At 43.8% G+C, this 25,487-nt stretch overlaps 1 protein-coding gene across 5 annotated transcripts in view; it reads right to left on the minus strand.

Annotated features, from left to right (window-relative positions):
* Positions 1–25,487, minus strand: part of RPS6KC1 (ribosomal protein S6 kinase C1) — a 546,019-nt gene that overhangs the window by 480,577 nt on the left and 39,955 nt on the right. For 3 of the 5 annotated variants that reach the window (XM_069233902.1, XM_069233903.1, XM_069233904.1), the window contains exon 3: positions 847–967. The exons of the other annotated variants lie outside the window; for them this stretch is intronic. In XM_069233902.1, the coding sequence (XP_069090003.1) occupies positions 847–967 (121 nt within the window). The remainder of the gene's footprint in view (positions 1–846; positions 968–25,487) is intronic. 5 annotated transcript variants of the gene reach the window in all.

The raw sequence follows: 25,487 nt of genomic DNA on the forward strand, positions 1-25,487 counted from the left end.
ACAGTAAACTATTTGTTGATGTTATTTTCAGGAAAAAAGACAGACCCTTTTATTTGGAGCACTTTTTTCCTATTTGTCCCAAATAACTCAAAATGTATCTATATTTTGCGTATTTTCTCGGTCTCCTCCAGGGGAATCCTCATATCTTGGGTACTAATGGAATCCTCAATATGTGGGGAAGAAAGGATTCAAGTGTGGCATGAATAGCTTATGGGGAAAAAACGTTATTGAGCCCTAGGCGCAAACTATCCCAAACAGTCAAAAAATGGTTCAGCACTTAGTGGGAAAGGGCCTAGCAGTTAAGGGATTATTAGAACCTTTGTCTAATAATATTCCGAGAAAATAAAAATAATCTTTATTTGAAGAAGATATAAGATCACATCTTAGTTGTGGGTCTAAAATAGAGAAATTATATATGGAGGTGATGGGAAAGAATATCAAAACCAACATGGAACACTGGTTAGATGTTTAAAACAAGTGTCTTCCCATTTCATTCTAGTAATTTTGCTGCGGGCCCCAGCAGGGTGAGGGGTCTTGGCTTTCAGGCTCAGAGCACAGCTTTGCACATCTTGTAAACCCTTTTGTCCTCCCCATGCTCTGTTCAACTCTTAAAGCACTGCAGCAGATTTTGCAGTAAGTGGCCTCCTTCAGGGCTTTGTAACAATGATTAAGACGATGTACACACCGCTCTAACACTTCCAATGCGGCTTTCTGCAAGGCTCGACTTCTGCAGCACCACACAAAGTGCTGTCTTTCACACAGTGCAGTTCTAAGATAAACGAGTGCGACAGATGCACTATTGCCGTCAACAAGCAACACACCAGAATAACACAGGAGGAAGCTTACCAAACACTTTAGCTTTGGCAAAAGGTGGGAACAAGTCTGTATGTCTGTACAAGTTTCTATGAATCTGCCAGAGATCTTTGTGTAGCTTCTTAAAATCACTGTATCTCTTCCAAACGATTATCTGAAGAGAGAAAAGCAAAAAAGGTAGCAGTGAATATTAATCGATATACACCGACAGTGTGTATTTGTGTAGGATCTGACTCTCTCCAATAGCAGCTTAAATTAAAAGCCAACTATTGGGTTCCTGAATCTGACCCTGAAATCTATGTACGACAGACCGAAGCGAGCCAAGTCCACCTCCCTGCGAATGACAGCTCCGGTGAAGTGTGTCTTTAGTCACAAAGAGCACAATCAACAGTTGTGCAGAAACAAACGCCCAGCACACACCCGATATTAATGCTGTCTTTCCGTTAACTCCTGTGTATCACTTTATTTGCTTTGTGCACTGCTAACTCGTGTGCAGACTCTGTGCCAACTAAGAGGTCACAGAACTCAGTGCCTATAACCCTGGCAATGTAACTGAGATTGCTGTCAGACTGTAGTGTGCGAAAGGATTATCCTTTACTATTTCCATGGCATTCTTCGGCGTTGGATAGTAGTGTATGTATTTGCTAAAAGGGTACATTTGTGTGCTTTCTGGGATAAACAACAGCCTCTTCTCACTTTCCAGATGTTTATTAAGCAGTGACATGCTTTAACCTTCTATTAACACAACTGCACCACACTAACCCAAGATACAAACATGGTTGCCCTACATGGCGGCCATCAAAGTGTTAGCTGGTTTGTGTGTATGCAACAATGCCTCCAGCATGACCCAGGTGCAGGTTGTCTGACTTTTATATACAGCCTGAGCCCAGAATTCAAGCCCCCTGATACATAGGGAACAGCAGCAGGCCACAATGACGTTTGTAAACTGGTACACATACCACGAAAGACAGACCTAAAATTATCAGCTCTTTTTAGCCGTTCAGTTAGCGAGTTCTGGTTCAAATCTCAGTTTGTACTCCAATTTACACAACCAACTATCACAACAGCATAACTTTTTACTCTAGAAATAATTCAAAAACTTCTGAACATCTGTGCAACAAATCGAAGAAACAACGCGGGAAGAATTACTGTCTCCTGGTCCACAATTATGTTGACCCTTTCAGCTTTGTTGTGTGATTGAGCAACGTATCCCCTTGTGATGTGAATGGGAAACACATTTAACTTTTGACTTCAAAACAAATAAGTGCAAAACCTTCTAAAATTACATTTATGTGCACACACTTTTCTTGCATTTTTTTTCAACAAAACAACAGTGCATATACTTCGAAAATTGCTTGTCCTGTGAAGTAGTGGCCTCAAACATGTAATTTATTTATTTAATGTTCACATAAAACAGCCTGTGCGATTAGCCCGAAGACATCATGCAACAGGGCACGCAGTTGTTTCCCATATCTCACTGTTCCAGGGACCCACTAATTAAACTTCCTAGCTTCATATTAGCAAATATTTTGAGTCTCATTTTAAGAAAGTTTCTCTAACTTTTATGCACCTTGGACAGTAGAGAAGAAAATACTTCAGCTGAGGTTCCTCTCTTATCAGACTGGCTGCACAGACAAGCCTGTCCAGTTTTCCAGTCAATAAATTGTGCTCGGTTTGCTAGGTGGAATATTCAGGGAATAAACAGACGGGTACAAACACAGGCATTTACTCTGCTAACTGTAAGTGGCATTCCAATAATGTGAACTGGTATCCAGAAAGAAATACCTATAATAAAGCCCAGTATTCCAGTGTAGAAAACATACTGTATTGTCCATTGAGCCCACTCTGCATTCAAGCAAATGCAAAATGGACTGTTTCATTTTCAACAGAGATCACATGATCTAAGTTAATGTTCAGTTCCAGTAGTTATAAAACCCAAACGTTCCAGACACATGGACCTGTTTTCCACAGTAACAACTCAAAATGCACTTTTCAAATAAATTACATGCAATACATTGATTCAGTCGTTTCCAAATATCTTAGATACATATTTTGTTTTGGCCAAAGGTGAATACAATATGTATTAATATAATTTACTTTTTTCTGTTGTTCCGAAGTCTGTCCACAGAAATAGCCCCACTTACTTTGCTGTTTTGAAAGACAGAAACTGAGAAACCCAGATCGACTCAAGCATTTTAGACCAATGCTTCTTTCTTCCTCGCCTCATTCCGCCCCTCTTTTCCCCTTTGCCACCGTCTCCGCATTAACACTACTTCGAAGTCTATTTCATCAATAGTAACTTGCGAATTTCCATCTGACAGCTCTAATCAGCACCAACCAGTGGTCAGCTAATGTTAAGTAGATTTATAAAGCGCACTGTTGCATGTGGGTGTCCTGGCGTTAGCTCCATCGAAATAGAAAACGGAAAGAAGAGGCCTAGTTGCTAAATAACCAAGTTTTCAGGGCTTTCTGAATGGGAACAGGCCAGGAGCAGAGCAAATAGAGAGAGGCAACTCGTTCTACGCTTTGGCAGTGCCAACAATAAAACTCCCGCCACCCCAGTTCGCCCTTTTGACTCTGGGAACAGTCAATAATTTTAAGTCGGAGGAACGGAGGGTTCTATTAGGAGCTTAGCAGGTTAATTTCTGTCCGAGATGAGCGGGCCCGTGATGTGCAGAGCTTTAAATGCTGAACATAAAGATTTAAACCTGATTCGCTTTCTGACTGGTAGCCAGTGATGTGCCTGAATTGCTGGTTTGATTGGACTGAATTTAGGAGTGCCAGATAGGAGTCTAGCAGCAGCGTTCTAAAGTGCCTGTAGTTTATTCAGATGTCGCTCCTGGCCTCTAGCAGTCCACTGATCTCTAGGAGTGGACTGACTCCCAATGCACAACCTCACTCAAGAGGAAGGAGACTCCATACAGAGTTCGCAGGCACTATTCGTTCACATATCAGTCTTAAAACTTAAGTTGGAAAACTAGAAAGGGGCTTTTGTGTTCCCTTCAACAGGATTATCCCTAATGACTTCTGCAAAACAGTCATGTAATCACACGTTTCGCAGCACTTTCAATTTTCTTATCCATGAACAGTGTCTAAGCAGGACTTTCAACTGTATTCTTGCCCCTCTGAATGTATCAAGTCAAACCTTACCAGAACACCTCAATCCCTGATGGTATGTGCTTCAACTAATGCCAGACCCACTACTCTCCATGTATGCATCTACTATTTCTAAGACGGCCAGTGTAGACAGGTTCCAAGTAACTTCGACTCAAACTATGCATTAAGAGACACCCTCTCTGCCAGATGCCAGGAATACAGTTTGGGGAAGTTAGACCTGAAACCTCTAGGGTGCTGTGTTTTAACACTGCCCGAGATTAGGCAGGTTGGAGCACTAGGGCATTAAGGGGGAAGTCCACCACTGAGGAAAAGAAAATGTATCACTGACGATGCAATAATTTCAGCATTATGATAACTTCCATGAAGCCATTTCAGACTTTTTTTTCATAATCCAAATTGTTATTGATTTTCTGCAACAAGGGTAATAAACAGTAAATAGCAAATTTATTATATCTACTGCGGTGAAAGGAATGAGCACCACTATGTCATTCACCGAACAGGTTGTAATATGCCCACCACCTCCCCCAGGTTTTCCAATGTTTGCAGGGGTTACCACCAGCCTTGTGGATGGTCTAATCCATTTTAGCACACCAGCCTATCATAGAGCACCATACTGAAGTGGTAAGCTGTGAGGACTTTCAGTGACAAGCAATATCACACTTGGTCATCACAGTGCCAATGCTGACCAGACTGCATTCCCCTGAAACTCGCCCACATCCTCTAATATACGCAACATGCAAAAAGGGGGCAGATCAATCAAAAGGACGCTCTAAAATTTCAAATAGTGTATTAAAAATTAAGTACCAATACCTTGCAATAGTCGGACAGGACCACACTATGTAAAAAAATAGCTGTCAGCATCTAACACCTAGGGCATGTGGAGGTGGGAAATGCACCCATTCCCCACAGTTGCCCTGGGATGAAGTAGGAAGCATGCAAGTATTTCAGTTGAACCAGTCATAGACAAGAGGGAATAATCAACTACCATGGAGCCATTCTGGCATCTCTCCAATCACTATAGTTTAGTGCTGAAATCCAACTCTCCTAATTAGCCTGAAGAGCTTCGAAGGACTACGGCGAGAAATGACCAGAGATCGATATATCCGCAGAATGGCACCTCGGCCCAACATCACTGATAAAACCTGGGCTTGAGAGGTCTACACTCTGGCAGGTCTGGCCAATGCCAACATGTGACAAAGCTGTGGATATCTATATAATTGGGTCTTGTGGAAGTTACATTTTTCCCGAAGGTCCTGGAAGGTCTTCAGTTGTAATCCCTCCCAAACATCCCTGAGGTGAGAAATACATATAAGGACCCCTTGTTCAAATCCATTCAGAGCAGGTACCTGGGAGATCCAGCACCCCTGCCACAAGGGAGTCACCTGCATAAGCATATCATCCCATCAAATCCAATAGTGGTCCCTCCGCCGGCACAAGAGACTGGCCCTGTGGCCTCAGGCTGGGAGTGAGGAATGGGGATGCGATATAGAAAACGTAGTATCTGCTGTCGGCCGTCAAGTGAGACCTCCAAGCGGAAGACAGGGTCATCTGAACTGCTGAATATCCAGTCATTAATGGTTTGGAGATACAAGGCCCAAAAGTATAAGTGGGTGTCTGCCACCCCCATCCCGCCATTGTAGGGCGATTGAACACAACTGTGGGAGTCTATGCTCGGAGTCTTGTTCGCCCACAGGAAGGAACGCACTTCCCCAAGAAAAACAGCAAACTAAGACTAGGGAACAGAAAGAGGGAAATACTGCAAGGTGTATACAAGCCTTGAGAGGACGATCATCCTAAATAGTGCCACAAGTCCTAGGGCGCTGAGCAGGAGGGTGGACCATCTGACCAAATCCTGGTGAGCACAGTGTAGCAACAGCGTAAAATTAAGACTCCAGGTTAGTTCAAGTTATAAGGCAATAACCACCCTTAAGTATGGGAAGCGCAGTCTGCGTATAGGGAGACAGGCTTGCCAGTCAATGACCTCGGGCCACCTCATTTGGGGACGAGGAGCGGTGTGGCCCACCTGACCATCGACCCTGATGCATCTCCATGTAACTGGATCATCTGGAAAGGCCGGAGCACGGTGATGTGTGGTTGACAAAGTAAGAGCAATACGCTGAATGTATATAATGCAATGCAGTCCTCCGAGCAATTCAGCTATTGAAAGCCCCAAATCTGGGTCGCAGCATACCCAGACTGCCAAGGACTGGATTGCCACGACGAAGAACAGAGGTGAGGTAGGGCATCCTTGTCTAGTATCTCTATAGATTGAGAAAGAGGGGAGAAAGGAAGCCAGTGACTGTAATCCACGCTGGGGGCGAGCAAAGTACTCTGACGAAGGGTAGGATGCGGGTCCAAATCCCATATGGGGAGGACCTGGAACAAGAATCCTAATCCAGGGAGTCACATGCCTTCTCAAAGTCCAGGAGCATGAGCACAGCAGGGCCCCCAAGCGCCAGCAGTGCCCTAGGGTAATCTTCACTCAACGGATGCAGAGTTGGGTGCTGCAACAAGGCATGAAGCCACACTGGTATGAGGGTGGACGGCAGGAGGCAGTTAGAGAGGATCTTTGTGAAGATTTTTATTTTCATGTTGATCAGGGAAATCAGACGATATGATGGGCAAGCTCCAGGGGGTCATCCCGGTTTGTGAAGAATCACAATTATAGGAAGGTCAGGCTCAGAAGGAAAGTGGCCATTGCTGCTAGGTAAAGGTTTAGGAGGTGGGGAGAAAGAAATGATAGGAATTTCTTATAGAATTCGCTTGGGAAGTCATCCAGTTCGGGCATCTTGCTGTCTGTAGGCTGCCAGCGGAGTTGGTCAACTCCTCCATTGTTAGGGCTTGTTCAAGGAGTGCACTGTCTGCGGTCATCCAATTTGCCTGCGGAAGGTCGGAAATCAGAGGATGAGTGTCCTCATGTTCGGCACGGTTGTGTTCTCCACACAGGGAACCGTAGTGACAGGCAAATGCGGTCGCGATATCCAACGAAGGGTTGAGGCACTGCCCCGACGGGGTACAGATCATGGGGATAAATCTAAAGACAGAGTCGTGTGCCACCAGCTAATATAGGAGCTTCCTAGAAGTCTCCCCATTGATAAACACGTGTGATGGAGGCCATCCAACAATGTTTGGCCTCGTCCAGGCACAGCTATAGGAGAGTTCTGCAGTTTTCCAACAGCCACAGAGTGGGAATCCCCAAGCTGCTGACAGTGGTGATCAGGGGTTACAATTTCTCCTTCCAGGTCCAAGACACACTGAAGTTAGGTGCAAGCCTGTCTGCGCAGATTAATTTTCGCTCTATCCCACAGGACCGCCTTGCCGGCCAGCCACAACATATCTATTGGACTCAATCAATCTTGTGTTAAGGTCAAAACAACTGTGGAGCTTCTGAGATAGGTGGGCAGTACATTGCAGCTCTACCAGGTAATGAGGTGCCATACAGGCCTGTTGCCTCCAGCAAGCTAGCTTTAGTACAGTGCAACCAACGCACGTTCAGAGATGCCCTGGGGGAGAAATGCATGGCTCTCATGTTCGGACTCTCTGTGGCTGGAAGAAAAGAATAATCAACCCTAGACAAACTACTGTGGGCTGCGGAAAGGTGAGTATATTCGGTTGTTCCCGGGTGCCACATCCTCTGGGTGTCACATAAGTCTAGTGATGCCACCTATTCCACCAGCGGCGAGGAAGATTGTAAGTGTGTCACTTTTGCCCCTGTTGCATCTACGTTGGGGTCAATTATGCCACTGGTAGACCGCCAACAATGGTAGAATCTGATGGTAGTTCCAGGAGGATGTTTTCGGATGCATCCCAGGGGCGTCCAAACTCGATGTGGTAAAATATACAAACTAAGGAACTTGTAGTGTTTACCCTCAAGGAAACCATCTATCCAGACATACATTCCCTCAGCATCTGATGTTGAATAAGTGACAGAAAGGGAGACGGTTGTGTGGAGAAGAATAGCACCCCCTGGGAGCCTCTAATTTGACCATCATGGTAAACTCTGTCATACCCAAACCGTGCAAGAACAGGGCACTGGATTCCAAGGAGGTGTGCCTCTTGAGGAAACAGCACAGTGGGCAAGTGGAGCTTAGTAAAGCAAAGCACTATTTAATGCAGTGATTTAGACCGTTGATGTTCCAAGTTATAATATTTAACAGTGCCCTCAGTCTATGGAGGTAGGCGGATGACAGCAAAGCAAAGGATGCCTTGCAGTGTGATTGCACCAGTTACCAATGGAGGGAAGTGAAAAAGGCAGCCATGTGGCACAACGGATACAGTGAATGTGTGTACTGTGTGGGTGAAAAATAAAAACAAGGAAAAGGCAATAAAACAAAAGTGTGCTATCAAATTTCCAACAATCCCACCCCTACACTTCAGCCCTGGAAGCATCTGTCATGCAAACTCCCTCTTAGAACTAAACAAAAAGGGGTGTGGAGGGGCTGCTTTGCCCAACACACATCATATAAGAGTAAAGGTTACAGTGTTGCTGGCTAAGCATACATAAGTCCAAAGTTGATAGCGGAATACATAGTCTTGAAGTTACAGAACTGACGTGAGGCTGTTAGGCATTTGCCTGGTCACAAAAGTCTCAGCTAGGGCCTAGAACTTGGACCCCATTGAGGCCAGAGGGGTAGGGAGGTCCTGTTGGAGGCAGCAGGCCCCCCGGTGATCCCTTTTAACATCAGACAAACCCAACAAACCGCAAGCTGCGACCCTTCATCATTGCCTCAAGTGCCACTTTCCTCTCACACCATTGCACGTTGCATCAGCAACAGGCCTGCATGGCTGCGGAGCATTCAACCCTCAGACACCGAGTTCTTGGAGTTCTGCCACCCAGTCCCATGCCAGTTCTGTGGAGTCAAAGAAGAATGAGTGGAATTCATTGAGGATCTTTAGCTTGGCAGGAAACATAAGCATGTACAACAGGTTCACTGTTCTGAGCTTTCACTTAACTGAGTCAAAGGCCTTTTGTTGCTTCTGGACCAGGTGAGTACAGTCTGGAAGGATAAGGATACGGGTAGCTTGAAATGGTATAAGACTGTTCTATCTTGCTCCCCAAGGAGCAGCATCTCTATCTGTGTAGTTAAGGAACTTGGGCAAGATGGGCCTAGGAGGGGCAGCGCTGCACAAGAGATCTGTGGGCATGTTCCACCACAAAGCAGGAGGACAGGTAGTCAAATGGGAGCCAAGATTTCATCCAATCTTCCAGGAATTCCTGCCATTTCAGACTTTTATTCCCAATGAGGAGTGAGACTTTGGAGTTTATGTTTCCTGAGCGTCTCTAAAATCAACATATTTTTTTGTCATATTTTCACCATGGCTTCTGACTATCAGTACTTGGTCATTTTATTTGAAATACGTTGATTTTGTTTGCTTTGGTTTGCACTTCTAGGCAAATGTTCCCACCCATGGTCATCTTAGAGTACAAGCGCTTAGCAACTAGCTCTTCAACTTTAAAGTTCACATTTTTATGTGATTCAATGTTATCTTTGCTGCTAACTAGGTAGTGTAGATAGTGAACCCCAAATGTAAAACCGAATATACTGAACTTGAGTCCCTGAAACTCTAGCCATTAGATTTGTTTGTAGGGAATTTTGAAGTTTCAAGTTGGGGAATTTTCTTCCTTCATCAATGAGGGCAACCAGTCCTGAATTGTTTCAGAAAGTTATTAGCTCTGCATCTAGGGTACTGCCACAAAATAGCCTTCTTCATTACAACCATTTATAAACCAAACTGCCATACTACTTAGTCCAAACATGGAAATTATAGCCCGAGGGACACAAAGGCAAACAGGAGTATCGTAAATTTAAAAAGAAACTTCACATTCACCTCATCTGTACAGAGGTGTAATGTCTTAGTATTAGTGTCGCGAGCGACATTAGAATATTATGAAGTTGCTAAGAGATGATGAAAGACGGTTACGAGAGGGGAGACGGAGCTGAGCTGATCGTGGTTCTCGGAGGGTCTGTTAGATAAATAAAGTCTTGAAAACTCACCTTGGTGTGGATTGCTACAGGGCTTTTGTTGGCGACGAGGAGACCCTCGGAGTGTGAAATCCACGCACGCAGATGTCTGGAAAATGGTTGCTGCAAGGTGTAACCAACAAATTGATGGCTGAGATGTGGAGCGATTCAAGCCATCGCTGAATTGTTCCTGCGATCAGTGGGGGACCGCAGTGGAAGCTGCCAAAACAGTAAGGAGCGATTGAAAAGGAGTCGGAAGTGCGCCATCAACAAAGCTACGCATCAGAGGAACGGCAGGCATGAAAGAGCATCTTGGGGAGAGGAGGTGTTTCTGGGGGCGTGTTGTTCGAGTAACATGCCCAATTATCGCTATTGATAATGTCCGTTCAATGTAAGGAGGGCGTTGTGGAGGTGTGGCCTTCTTGATCGGAGTGAAATATGCTATTTCACTCTAAAAGTAAGCATCGTACGGCGGCCATCTCAGGTGCACAATTGTGCAAGACATACATTTGGAAGTGCAGTATATTTACACAGTCAAGATTTTCAAGCAAACAGAACTTTTATTTTGTTAAAAAAAAAATAATCTTCAGGTGTCTGAGACAAACATTTAAAAAATACAGAAGTTTGATTTAAAAAAACTTTATGTGTCTGAGAGTTTAAAGCTTGGAGTTGTTCATCATGCAAGCTGTCAATGAACCACAAATAGCATGGAAAATTGGTTTGACGCGTTTGAAACTTATTTAGGAGCAATAGGTGCGGCACGATTTAGGCCAGAATGCAAGAAATATATTTTACTACACTACATTGGGTTTGAAGGCAGAGCAGCATTCAAACATTTACCAGATGTACCCAATGATGAAGAAGAATTGGGTGATTATGAAGCTGCAGTAAAAAAAATGTGTAACAGATTTGATGCTCCTCCAAGTTTAGCTGTACGTAGACATACATTTTTTAACAGAGAACAGCAAAGCGGTGAAGAGGTGGATACCTACATTTCTGCTTTGAGGTTGTTGGCTGCAGATTGTCAATTCGGCGAGTTGAACGACCAACTCATTAGAGACCAGTTTATATGTCAAGGTTGTGACAGATCCATTAAACGGAATCTGTTATCCCTAGACAATCCAACACTTTCAGAGACCTTAAAAATTGCGAAGAGTATAGAATCGTCGATTAAATCCACGAAAGAGATAGAGAAGTCCATGGAAAGATGGGAAAAAACTGGTGTAGTCCGATCAAGAGACGAGAAAGGAAGATCAGACAGAGCGTCAAGTCGTCAAGCTCACAACCAAGGATATAAGAACAGTAGAAATAAGAGTTCAATTAGTTTCTTTAACAAAAAAAATGTTTGTTTTAGGTGTGGATATTCCTTACATATGAAAGGAGTCAAGGCTTGTCCGGCCTTAAACGTTCAATGCAGGAATTGTGGCAAAACTGGTCATTTTGCTAAGGTGTGTCAGAGTGAAAATTGTAAGGGCAACACGATCAGCTCAGTGGTGGATGATGATGGGGTATTGGTTGAAGATTTGATTGGAGAAGTTCAAGATATGGTGCTAGTGGTGAACGATAGTGTGGTGAAGTGTGCGGATCCTGAAAGCTGTGTTGATCCATATGTACTGGTGAGAGTGGGTGAAAAACATTTACGATTGTTAGTGGATTCAGGGGCTAGGATTCCGATGATTGCACAAAACTTATTCAATCAGAATTGGAAAGACCGTGTGTTATTACCACCAGATAGGGCCCCTGTTTCTTATGAGGGAAGAAGAATCAAACTTCAAGGTTATTTTGAAGATATTATGGATTTTAAGGGAAGAATGATCAATGGAAAGATTTATGTTGCAGCAAAAGGATTGAACATTCTAGGCTGGTTTATTCAAGGTCTTTTTGGTATGGTACTACGACCTGGCACTCAGGAACAGGTAGCCGTGATTAGAGATTCTGAGGTAATTGAGGATCTTTTGAATGAATTTCCTAAAGTTGTTTCAGGGTAATTGGGAAGAATAAAAGGTTTCAAGCATAAGATCAAGGTTAAGGGAAATGCAGTACCAGTCAAACATAAACTAAGGAGTATACCATTTAGCATCAGAGAAGATTTGGAGAAGGAGCTAAGAGGTTTATGTGAGAAGGGAATTATTGAGCCGATTGAATCCTCATTATGGATTTCTCCTTTAGTTATTACGAAGAAAAAGAATGGAGAATTGATAGTGTGTGTGGATCTGAGAGCACTGAATAAAGAAATTTGGGTTGACTCTCATCCATTGCCGAAAATAAGTGAACTTTTGGCTACCATTAAAGATGCAAAGGTGTTTACGAAACTTGATCTAGCAAGTGCGTATCATCAGGTTGAGTTAGATCCTGAATCTAGACATTTAACAGCATTTGTGTCACCAATCGGAACCTTCCAGTATTGCCGTATGCCGTTTGGGCTGGCATCCGCTGCTTCGGTCTTTCAAAGGATAATGAGTACTCTATTGAAAGAGGTAGCAAAGGTCTTAGTGTTTCAAGATGATGTGCTAATATACGCAAAGGATCAGTGTGAACACAACAGGATATTGAGACAAGTATTAGAGAAGTTCTCATCTTGTGGAATTGTTCTCAAAAGAGAAAAGTGTTTATTCTTGAAATCTTCTGTAGAATACTTAGGTCATGTAATCTCAGCAGATGGTATCTTCCCAAAACCTGGTCTGATTGAGGCTATCAAGGCTGCTCCACCTCCCAAAGATAAGAGTGGTGTTAAGTCATTTTTGGGTATGTGTGAATTTTATTCCCGTTTTGTTCCAAATTTTGCTAGCAAGGTTAGACCGTTATCTAATCTTTTGAAGAGCAGTGTACGTTTCAAGTGGGATGCAGAATGTGATGAAGCATTTGAGGAAATAAAGAAACAACTTGTTGGTGCTGAGGTACTAAAGCCATATGATCATGATGTCCAGTGTTGTTTGACGGTAGATGCAAGTAACGTAGGGGTGGGAGCAGTGTTGACACAAACTAAGGATGGTGTTGAGAACATTATAGGTTTTGCATCAAGAGCGTTGAGGGAATCGGAGACTTACTTTTCTGTGATTGAGAAATAATTATTAGCTTGTTTGTGAGCTGCTGAGAAATTCAGAAATTATATTTGGGGCAGGCACTTTGTAATGAAAACTGACCATAAGCCTTTGATTTCGATCCTCAATGGCACGAACAACAAGACCAGCACACCCAGGATTTCAAGATTTACGGCTAGGCTAATGCAATATGATTTTGAAATCTCACATATCCAAGGGGGAAAGAATGTCAGAGCAGATTATTTGTCTCGTTTCCCAGCTCACATTGATAGCACTGATGATGAAGATGTAGAAGATGGAAGTTGCATAATCGCTGCTGTTGAAGTTGAGCAAGTGTGCGTTTGTTCAGAGGACGTATGGAAGGAAAAGTTGTATGCAGATAAAAACCTGCATGAGGTAATGAGGTGTATCAAAGAAGGATGGCCTCATGAGAAAGAAATGGCGTTTGATATACAACCATTTTGGAAGATTGCTGATGAGTTGACCATTGAAGACAGATTACTCTTGAGGAATGATAAATTGATCCCGCCAGAAGAGTTGAGAGGGAAGATCATGGAAAAGGCTCATGATGATCACTTAGGTGCAACTAACCAAAAGAAGGGTACGTGAATGTTTTTGGTGGCCACGTATGGATAGCGAGATTGAGAAGTTGGTGAAAAATTGCACTATATGTTACAACAGCGATAAAACATTTAAAACATTCACTCCCCCCATGATTCCTATTGAATGTCCATCTGGCCCATGGAAGAAATTGGATGTGGACTTAGTGGGGCCTTTTTTATACTTTGAATTTTAATCTCCGATATGCGTATGTACTAATTGATTATTTTTCAAAGTGGCCCTATGTGAAGTTTGTACAGGAACCGAATGCAAAAATCATTAGTAACATTTTTGAGGGAGGTTTTCATGAGTGAGGGTTTCCCTGAAGAAATGGTTACAGACAATGGAGTGCAATTTGTGTCCGAGGAATTCAAAGTTTTTTTGAAAGAAGCTTCTATCAGACACTTAAAATGTTTGCTCTACCAACCACAAACTAATGGTTTAGTGGAGCGCTTCAATCGAGTTTTGGGAGATTACATTAGGTGGTCATTGAAAAACAAGTGCGATGTTAATGCATCAGTGCAAGCTATGTTGTGGTTTAACGAACCACACCTCATTCTACTACTGGAGTATCTCCTTTTGAAACACGCAGGGGAAGAAAGGCTTGTATGCAAGTATGTCCGGGGTGGATGTCCAGATTTTTTTAAAACATGAGGATGGGGGAACGTGCAAATATCATCAAACAAAATGTAAAGGAAAAGTAAAACGTACAGAAAAGGCATTTTGACAAGCGTAAAGGAGTTAAGGAGACTGCCTTATCAGCAGGAGACTGGGTAGCCATAAAGTTACCCACATTTGTTAAGAAAGGTAGTCCAAGGTTTTCTGACCCGGTAAGAGTAGACTTGGTAAAAGGCAATGCAATAGGAGTTCAAGGAGATAAATGGTGAACAAATCAAAAGTAGTAAAGTTACAAAATGTGCCAAGTGATTGCCATGACAGTCAAGAATCCAGTTTTAAAGCAAGTACTCAGGATACGGGGACCTTGCAGCGTGGTGAACTAGAATCTCAAGTCTTATCACCACGCAGAAGTTTGAGGGTGCGCAAAATGCCTTGGAAGTTCAGAATGTGATTTATTAGATTTATTAGAGATATGCTGAAATGCTGAATATTGCTATATATTATTTTTTGTTTTTTGCTGGTGGTTTGTTTTGTTTTTCTTGTTGGTTATTGTTTACCAGGCAAAGGGGGATTGTCATGTAAAAAAAAAAAAAACTCAATGTAATGTCTTAGTATTAGTGTCGCGAGCGACATTAGAATGTTTATGAAGTTGCTAAGAGTTGGTGAAAGACGGTTAAGAGAGGGGAGACGGAGCCGAGCTGATCGTGGTTCTCGGAGGGTCTGTTTGACAAATAAAGTCTTGAAAACTCACCTTGGCGTGGATTGCTACCAGAGGCTTCTTTTGCACAGGGTTATTGACACCCAGATACAACATTTTATGTTGTATGTGTGCTCTGAATAGAGTTTAGAAAACAATAATGTTTCCTTTGAGAGAAGCTTTATGACTAGCCTTCTATGGCAAAACAAATGAGTTAAAGTTTGTCACTACAGTATAACTGATGGTCAAACAAGTTAATATATCGACTCTTTAGAGTCTTCATCAGGACAACAGAGAAAGTATCCTCCCCCCCACTGAAAAATCAAGTGGAAGATCCCAGGGTGCAGACAGCGAAGTTTTTGCACAGATCTTCTTCATGGGGTGCAGATGATCAAACAATATTGTGACCCGCACTGTGCTCTTTCCCCCCAACAGTGACCAAATAACCAATTATGAAGTCCCTACAAGAGAAAATATACATTACCATTAATCGGGAGGACATATTCCTGTAAACCACATTACTGTAAAGTGTTTCTAAACTTTTTTTTTTACTTTATGATTTTCAAACTTAATGTAAGTTCACTACACAAGCACATTTTTGCACTTATTTCACATGGAACACCATAAGTGTTAAAAGAATGACTTCCTATTTTGCTAAATTCATACAGATTATTTAGATGGTATAGTGTGGCCAGGCCTTCATTATTGAATAATCAATTGGTTGAGCACTGATTGAAGCAATTTGTATAATATGCCATGTATAATTATTTGTATAATAATTTGTATAATGGTATAGTTACTTGTATGATATATATTATTATATATATTTATCTGTTTGTACTTATATATATAAATATGTATATATATATATAAATGTATAATATAATAATGTATAATTTTTTGTATAATTTGCATAATTTTATAATTACCACTTACTCTTAGGAAGGAAGAAAAACTATTCAGTTTCAGAAGAAGGCTACACACTTGGCTCTTTCCTAAATACTAGCAGAAATAAGATCCTAAGATGGAAAAACTGGTTGCTGTGTTGCGTTTGTCAGTTGTTTTTTATTGATTTTCAGCACCAAGATACTTCTGAGGTGAATGTGCGCTTAATAAGTGCAGATTAATAATAATAATAAAAAATATTGTTGATCCGATAAAAAAACATTGTTATATATACTTTACCCCAATATGGGGCACAAAACTTAAACCTCTGTTTTTATCTTTGCACACATTCAACCAAGCTGTACCTAGTGAAAATTATGTGGAGAAATTCAGGAAGTGCATGTTGGAATTCAGATTTTGGATTTCTAGCCTGGCTATAACAATGTCCTAGGACAATTATACCATTTACACAAGTCTCAAAATGTCACATAAAAGCAGAGTAAACAAGGACTTCCCATGAAGTAAATCTTGCATATAAACATTGACAAAGCCAAACTAAGACATATTTTACTGCACTTAAGAAATATCCACTACGTTTTGTTGACATGGATAACTGTTTGATCACTAAAGCAAATTATTTGCAATACTTTCATGGCTTTAAACTGTAAGAATGATTGTGTCTTACATGGATGCCTGAAGATTCCTTAAATCGTAAATATTAACTCTTTAAAAACTTGATATAGATGTAACCCATCGCTGGGCACTTTAAAAGTCTGATTTTGTGAAAGTATTAAGATGTAGGCACCAGCATACACACGTTTACTTTTTGTGTATTTTTTGTATTAGAAGACTTTAACTGAGCAGAAGAGCTTACAGGTGGACTCCTGATACTTTGAAAGACAGTGGAGCAACTCTCCAGCACCCCTCAAGGCAACACCAGCAGGACCTATGCAAGTCAAGTGGTGTGCAAGAAGGGAGCCTGGAGAGGGTATTTAAAGATGTTTGCTACCCCCTTCAAAAACGTCCTGTACACCACTCTGCATTTTCACAAAAAAAAAAAAACAAAGACACCTAATTTAAACTTTTTGTGAAGTTGTTTTACACAGTGGCACGTGGCACTTTGCATTTATATTTCAGTCACACTTTTCGCTGAAAAGCCATTTCTAGATTTGTCTCTAACATTTGACCCCGTGGACAGTTTTGCACCCAATATGGCAATCGCTTGCTGTACTCAGGGAAGGTCTGGCGTCCTAATGTTTGTGAAGATCCATGCCGAGGAAAAAGAAAATTTGAGGTTGGGTGAAAAAAAAGATTTGTTTCACTATTTTACCTTCCATAGGAAATGCTGCTTTGACAACAGCCCAAACTACTGAACAGATTTACATCAAACTTAGCACTGAATGTAGAACCTTACTCAGAAAGCATGCTTTTGTTGGTCTGATGTAAACCCTTTCTTTAGTTTGAGATATATAAGCATTTAAAATGTTGCTGAATTGACTGTAGATGGCTAACACTTTTGTTTATCTTCACGAACCCACAAATTAAAAAAAAGAAATCAGATTAGATGAGGGGGCCTTTTCTCTAATCATTCCTTACAAATCTACTGTTCCAAAGTTGGTACTATGGATTTGAATGATCTGACTGGCTCCCACAGGAGACACATTTCTCTTGCAGCAGCCATTTCAGGATGCTTGGCACAGTGTCAGCTTCCTGAACCAAAATATTAAAAGGCATATAAGCAGGCAGCATCAGCAGTTGCTGCACCCCAGGCCATATGGACATACCCTCAATCAGCCCACGTGGAATAAATATGAAAAAAACATTTAAAATTAATTGCAGTAGCCACAGATCCTTTTGGGATCCATGTTACGTAGACACCTGAGACAAGTACCACAGACTCCGTCTGAGATTTTAGGAGTTGGCGATCCACAGATCCCCAAAAAGGTACCATGACTCCAGGACAAGCTTCATCCCCAGGCTTCTCCGACCAATGTCTTTCGAGGGTTCACAGACATGGATTCAGAATCGAGAACCTCGTAAAGGCCAGCATAGGTCACAGAAATTTGTCTTGGATTTGTTACACTCAGATATGGTGCTTGCTCTGGATTGAACACTAAGAGCAGTGAATAAAAAAAAAGTAAATAATAGATAAGGCCTGCAAAATCTCTATGGGCCTTATGTGCAGGGGGTTTACTGTATACAGTGGTTTGGGCGCAGGGTCAGGCAAATGCTAGTCCCTATTGCCAAAGGCCATGCACTTGCACACCATGCTTTGGCTGCCACGGGCCAGGCTCCGTGACCAACCCAGGGGCTAGTCGCCTATGGCAGGTTGGTTGCAGAGCCTTGACAATGTTTATACCCTTCAGTCAATTGCCATTGCATATGGCAAAAGATGGCTCACAGCATGAGTTGACCACCCGTTTGTCTGTAGTGATGTAATACAGAATGGTATGTGGTCATAAACAAGTATAGAATGTTAAGTTTTAAAAAAGAGGTTGATGTTGGATGACCATAGCTGGGGAGCAGAAGCTGAAGGAGCTGCTACAGCATATCAAATAAAGATATGTGGCATCGCAACTCAGGCTCTGTGTTTTTACAAATTGGCAATGAGCGCCAACTGAACCCGCAAATATCCCAGTAAGAGCACACTTTTAAATAAAAGACAACAATCAAGTATTTATCTTGTCCGCATTAAGCATTAAGCATTAAGCGTAAAAGATGACAGCTTACAGCAGTGATTCATGCCAGTACAGTCTCCGCTGTGAAAGTAGAAAGTGAAATTTGGCATTTTAACCAGTTCTGTGCCGGGGACGTAATGGTTACATCCCGCGGCACAGTGCTCCTGTGCTGCAGACGTAACCATTAGGTCCTGGCACTGGAGCTTGCTCCCTCCGTGGGCTTCTCCCTCAGCCCCCATGGCAGGGCTGGAAGGGGAATTGCTTCCTCTTCCACCCTCTACCCCCCACCCCATTGACGTCTGATGACGTCAGCGCGCAATTGCGCTCTGAACTCATCAGAGGCCGCCTCCCAGAGAAATGTTTTGCATTTCTCTTCCGATCATGTGATGGGGGCCTGAGAGGCTTCAAAGGGAAGGAAAGGAATTTCCTTCCCTTTGAAGTCACTCAGAGCATTACTGCAGCCGGATTGAGAAGTGATCTGTCTGCTGAAATGCCCACTAGACACCAGGGATCATTTTGAAAAAGGACATTGGCATAAGGAGAGCAACCCCTTGGGCAAGGGTCGCTCCCCAGGGGGGCAAATATTTTCAATGCCTTTTCTGCCCCTCCGGGGCAGATCAGCCTATTGTTATTAGGCCGCAGAAACCTCTAGGTGGCAGGGATCTTTTTTTTTATTTATCGTTTTTTTAGAGGTGGGAAGCGACCCCATAGGCAAGGCAAGACACATTTATTTTAGACCATTATTTTAATTAGGCCGATCCGCCCCTAAGGGGGGACAGAAACCATTAGGCACCAGAGATGTTTTTTTTTTGTTTTACAGATGGGGAGCACCCCTTAGGCAAGGGTCGCTCCCCTGAGGGCAAATTGTATTTAGGCCATTTTTGCCCCACTTGGGGACAGATCGGCCTATTTTTATTAGGCCATCTGCCCCCAAGGGGGGCAGAAACCACTAGACACAAGGGATTTTTTTTTTTTTTATACTTGTGCATAAGGGGAGCGGCCCCTTGGGCAAGGGCCGCTCCCCAGGGGGCAAAATATTTTTAGGCCATTTCTGCCCCCCCCCTCCCCCCAAGGGCAGATCAGCCTATTATATTTAGGCCGATCTGCCCCAGGGGAGGCAGAAACCGCTAGACACCAGGGATATATTTTTGTTTATGTTTACTTTTGTTTTTTATAAATGGGGTGCGACCCCTTAGGCAAGGGCCACTCCCCTGGGGGGGCAAATTTAATTTGGACCATTTCTGACCCCCTTGGGGGCAAATCGGCCTATTTTTGTTAGGCCAATCTGCAGAAACCACTAGGCACCAGGGATTTATTTTTTTTTGCGCCAATTTCACGCAAGGGGAGCGCCCCCTTAGGCAAGGGTCGCTCCCCTGGGGTGGGGGGGACAAATTTATTTTAGGCCATTTCTGCTCCACTTGGGGGCAGATCGGCCTATTTGTATTAGGCCGATCTGCCCCCTGGGGGGGGGGCAGAATCCCCTTAGGCACCAGGGATTGTTGTGTGTGTATGTGTGTGTTTTATTTGGGGGGGCAACCCCTTGGGCAAGGTTCGCTCCCCATGGGGGCACATTACTGTTGGCGGGCAGATTGGCCTATTTTTGGAAGGCCCATCTGCCCCCAAAGTGGGTAGAATGCCCACCAGGGAAGATTTTTTTTTTCAAAATAAGAGGGTGAGGGTATGGCCATACCCCCACCCCAAATAAATGGGGCCAAAGTTGTTCTGCCCAACAGTGGGCAGATGGGGCAATTACCCCAGATCCACACCCCAGGGGCAGAAAGTCTACTAGATGCCCGGGAATTAAAAAAAAAAAAAAATAGTGGGCTGGTGGCTACCAGCCAGTATGGGCATGGTTATGGCCCCACCCCAACTGAAGGGGGTAACAATCTTTCAGCTCCCCCCCCCGCACACTAAAACATCTTATCCTACGGCAAGCAAGCAGACATTTGATTATTTTGGGTTTTGGCTTTACATGTGGGCCATGAGAGCTTGGCTAACTCTCAAAATCGTCCCACTTGGAATGGTGAGGGCTGCACTTTATGGACTTTGGGACGCTGCCATGTAGAAAAATCCACAAGACCTAGACACATTTGAAAACTAAACATCTGGGTGATTCCAGGGTGGTGTGCTTCACATGCACCCGCACCATTTTCTTACCCACAATGTCCTGCAAACCTCCAACTTTGCAGGAAATCACACATTTTTCCCACATTCCTGTGATGGGACCTTCCGGAATCTGCAGGAATCCACACAATTTCTCCCAGCATTGTCCCATCTATACCGATAAAAATGCTGCTGCATTTGTCAGCCTAAAAATGTTTTTTTTTTTTCTTCAAACTGCCCTTTTGGACCCGCTTTGGTTCTCCCTCAATTTCGACATGTTTTTGGCTCTTCCCTGTCACAAGCACTTGGCCCACCTACACAAGTGAGGTATCATTTTTACCGGGAGACTAAGGGGTACGTTGGGTGGTAGGAAATTTGTCCTGGTGCGGTGATCTCACACAGAAATGTGGGGAAAATGTGATCTTTTAGCTAAATTTGAGGTTTGCTGAGGATTCTGGGTAAGAAAACATTGCTAGATCCACACAAGTCACACCTCCCTGGACTCCCTCGAGTGTCTAGTTTTCAGAAATGTCTAGGTTTGGTCGGTTTCCCTAGTTGGCTGCTGAGCCCAGGACCAAAAACGCAGGTGCCCCCCGCAAAAACAGGTAGTTTTTTATTTGATAATTATGATGTGTCCAGATAGTGTTTTGGGGCATTTCCTTTCGCAGGCAGTAGCCCTACCCACACAAGTGAGGTACCATTTTTAATCGGAGGACTTAGGGGAACGCTGGGTGAAAGGAAATTTGTGGCTCCTCTCAGATTCCAGAACTTTCTGTCACCGAAATGTGAGAAAAAATTGTGTTTTTTGCCAAATTTTGAGGTTTCCAAAGGATTCTGGGTAAGAGACCCTGGTGAGAGCCCCACAAGTCACCCCATCTTGGATTCCCCTAGGTGTCTAGTTTTCAAAAATGTGCGGGTTTGCTAGGCTTCCCTAGGTGCCGGCTGAGCTAGAGGCCAAAATCTACACCTCAGCACTTTGCAAAAACATGTCAGATTTCAATGTAAAAATGTGAAGTGTCCATGTTGCGTTTCCTGTCGCGAGCATTAGGCCTACCCATGCAAGTGAGGTACCATTTTTATCGGGAGACTTGGGGGAACACAGAATAGCAAAACAAGTGTTATTGCCCCTTGTCTTTCTCTACATTTTTTCCTTCCAAATGTAAGACAGTGTGTAAAAAAAGAAGTCTATTTGAGAAATGCCCTGCAATTCACATGCTAATATGGGCACCCCGGAATTCAGAGATGTGTAAATAACCACTGCTTCTCAACACCTTATCTTATGCCCATTTTGGAAATACAAAGGTTTTCTTGATACCTATTTCTCACTTTTTATATTTCACCAAATTAATTGCTGTATGCCCGGTATACAATGAAAACCTGTTGCAAGGTGCAGCTCATTTATTGGCTCCTGGTACCTAGTGTTCTTGATGAATCTACAAGCCCTACATATCTCCGCAACCGGAAGAGTCTAGCAGACGTAACTGTATATTGCTTTTGAAAATATGACATTGCAGGAAAAGGTTATAGAGTAAGACATGGAGAAAAATTGATTTTTTTTCACCTCAATTTCAATATTTGTTTATTTCAGCTGTTATTTTTTGTAGGAAACCCTTGTTGAATTCAGACTTTTGTCTACGTGTCAGAAATGTTTAGCTTTCTGGGATCCAGCATTGGTTTCACACCCATTTCTGTCACTAACTGGAAGGAGGCTAAAAGCTCAACAAGTAGTCAAAATGGGGTATGTCCCAGTAAAATGCCAAAAGTGTGTTGAAAAAAGTGGTTTTCTGATTCACGTCTGCCTGTTCCTGAAAGCTGGGAAGATGGTGATTTTAGCACGGTAAACCCTTTGTTGATGCCATTTTCAGGGGAAAAACCACAAGCCTTCTTCTGCAGGCCTTTTTTTTACCCATTTTCTTGAAAAAAACGAATTTTTTGCTTTATTTTGGCTAATTTCTTGGTCTCCTTCAGGGGAACCCACAAACTCTGGGTACCCCTAGAATCCCTAGGATATTGGAAAAAAAGGACGCAAATCTGGTGTGGATAGCTTATGTGGACAAAAAGGTATGAGGGCATAAGCGCAAACTGCCCTAAATAGCCAAAAAAAAGGCTCGGCACAGGAGGGGAAAAGGCCTGGCAGCGAAGGGGTTAAAAGAAAAAAGCAAAAGCGCTCACCGTTTCATGCACGGGCACCGAGTTCCCGATACAAATGTACAATGGAGCATACACATTAAGGATCTCACAAGATTTGTCTTACTCAGCGATCATATTGGAAAACAGACACATTCTAACGTGAGATATCCCAAATCTCAGCGGCCATCTTTGAGTCAGACGGGGAAGAATATTTGGAGACAGTCAAATAAATGGATTTAGTGGAGTGTCGCCTGGATGATAGAATAACATCCACTACATCCGGTGGGAGAGAAAACGAACTCAGGTTGCCCCGTTCAATCTCCAGGCATGAAGGTGCAGGTTCTGGAGGTGGGGGTGTAGAACCTGCCCCTGCGACTGTGAGAGGAGGTCTGCCCTGAGTGGGAGACGGAGTGGAGGGCACTGAGAGAGTTGAAGCAGGTCTGTATACCATACCCTTCTCGGCCAGTCCGGTGCCACTAAGATGACTCGGGCCCAGTCTTGACGAACCTTCCTCAGAACCCGAGGAATCAAGGGTATGGGGGGAAACGCGTAAAGCAACTGGCCTCTCCAGGACATCTGAAACGCATCCCCCAATGCTCCTTGCAACGGATACTGGAGGCTGCAGAACAACGGGCAATGCGCGTTCTCCCGAGTGGCGAATAAATCCACCTGAGGAGTACCCCACATCCCGAAGATGTGGAGGACCAGGTCTGGATGGAGATGCCACTCGTGATCTATCGAGAAGTGACGACTGAGACCGTCCGCACGTACATTCAGAACTCTGGCCAGATGGTTTGCTACTAAGCAATTCCGATGGTCCTCTGCCCAGGACCAGAGTCGCAGAGCTTCTCTGCTGAGAAGGTACGACCCTACTCCTCCCTGCTTGTTTATATACCACATCGCGGTAGTGTTGTCTGTTAAGATCTAAACAGACCGACCGCAAAGGGAAGGGAGGAAGGCCTTGAGCGCCAAACGTACCGCCCGCAATTCCAACAGATTGATATGCAACAACTGTTCCGCTGGAGACCAATGATCCTTGATCTCCAGGTCCCCCAGATGAGCTCCCCACCCTAGAGTGGAAGCATCCGATATCACTGTGGTCACCGGAGGTGGCAGTGAAAACGGTTTTCCTTGGGAAAGGTTGCCGTCCACTGTCCACCAATGAAGATCTGCTACAGCGTCCTTGGAGATCTTTATTGAATCCCTGAGATCTCCTTTGTGCTGGAACCACTGCCGGCGGAGGCACCACTGAAGAGCCCTCATATGCCAGCGAGCGTGAGTGACCAACAGAATGCAAGAAGCAAACAGAGCTAGCAGTCGTAAGACCTTGAGGACTGGAACTGCCGCTCCAACTTGAAACAACGGAATCAGCGCCTAAATGTCCCGAACCCGCTGAGGCGGGGGGTAGGCCCGAAACATTGTTGTGTCCAGTACTGCCCCTATGAACAGGAGGCGTTGAGAGGGCTCCAGGTGAGATTTGGGCAAATTTACAGAAAAACCCAGATCGAACAACAATTGTTGTCTGTCACTCGCTGATGAGACAACACAAGCTCTGGAGACTTGGCTTTGATCAACCAATCGTCCAGGTAGGGAAAAACCGCTACTTCCCTCCTTCTGAGATGTGCTGCAACAACTGCCATCACCTTCGTGAAAACCCGAGGTGCTGAAGTAAGTCTAAACGGAAGGACCGCAAACTGGTAGTGTTGCGTTCCGACCACAAACCGGCGATACTTCCTGTGCGACTTGATTATCGGAACATGAAAGTACGCGTCCTGCAAGTCGACAGACACCATCCAGTCTCCTTCGTTCAACGCCAATAGTACCTGCGCTAGGGTCAGCATTTTGAATTTTTCCTGCTTGAGGAATAAATTCAAAATCCTCAAGTCTAGGATCGGCCGTAAACGACCGTCCACTTTGGGAATCAGGAAATATCTTGAATAACACCCCTGACCCCTCTCCTGCAACGGTACAAACTCTATAGCTCCCTTTGCCAACATGGTGACAACCTCCTGTTGCAACAACAGAAGATGGTCTTCTGAACAAAAGGAGGGACGGGGGGAAAGGGAGGAGGGAACTCCTGAAAGGGGAGAGCATAGCCCTTTTCCACAATTCTTAGCACCCACGAGTCTGTTGTAATTGACTTCCATTTCTGCAGAAAAAGACTCAATCTTCCCCCTACAGGAGAAGTATGGATGATAAAGTGGGGAAAACTAGGGCTGTCCACCAGAGGAGGATGACGAAGATGACAGCTGTTGGGCTGGCCCTATTGCTCTACCCCTACCCTCTAAAGGCACGATAGGGCGGATTGGCAGGTTGCTGGGTGAAGGACTGAGACCTCCGAAAGGCAGAGCCTCGAGTGAACCCCCGAAATCTGCGAAAAGGTCTATAAGGTGTTGTAGCAGAGGTCTGTAAGCCCAAGGACTTAGCTGTCGCCCGACAGTCCTTAAACCGTTCAAGGGCAGAGTCCGCCTTGTCCCCAAACAACTTTTCCCCATCAAATGGTAGATCCATTAAGGTGGATTGAACATCAGAAGAAAAACCAGAGGACCTTAACCAGGCATGCCTCCTAGTAGCCACAGATGTTCCCATGGCCCTAGCTATGGAATCCGAAGTATCCAGGCCAGATTGTATAATTTGTTGAGCAGCCGCCTGCGCATCCATAAAAAGGGATCCAAACGATTTTTGCATCTCCTGTGGCAGATCCTTTGCCATTTCCTTAGCGGAGTCCATAAGGGCGTAGACGTATCTGCCCAGCACACAGGTGGAATTGGTAGCCTTAAGCGCCATACTACATGATGAAAAGATCTTCTTCGAAGACTGCTCCATCCTCTTGGGCTCCCTA

Source organism: Pleurodeles waltl, chromosome 5 (genome assembly GCF_031143425.1).
Source record: "Pleurodeles waltl isolate 20211129_DDA chromosome 5, aPleWal1.hap1.20221129, whole genome shotgun sequence".
Classification (NCBI taxonomy): domain Eukaryota; kingdom Metazoa; phylum Chordata; class Amphibia; order Caudata; family Salamandridae; genus Pleurodeles; species Pleurodeles waltl.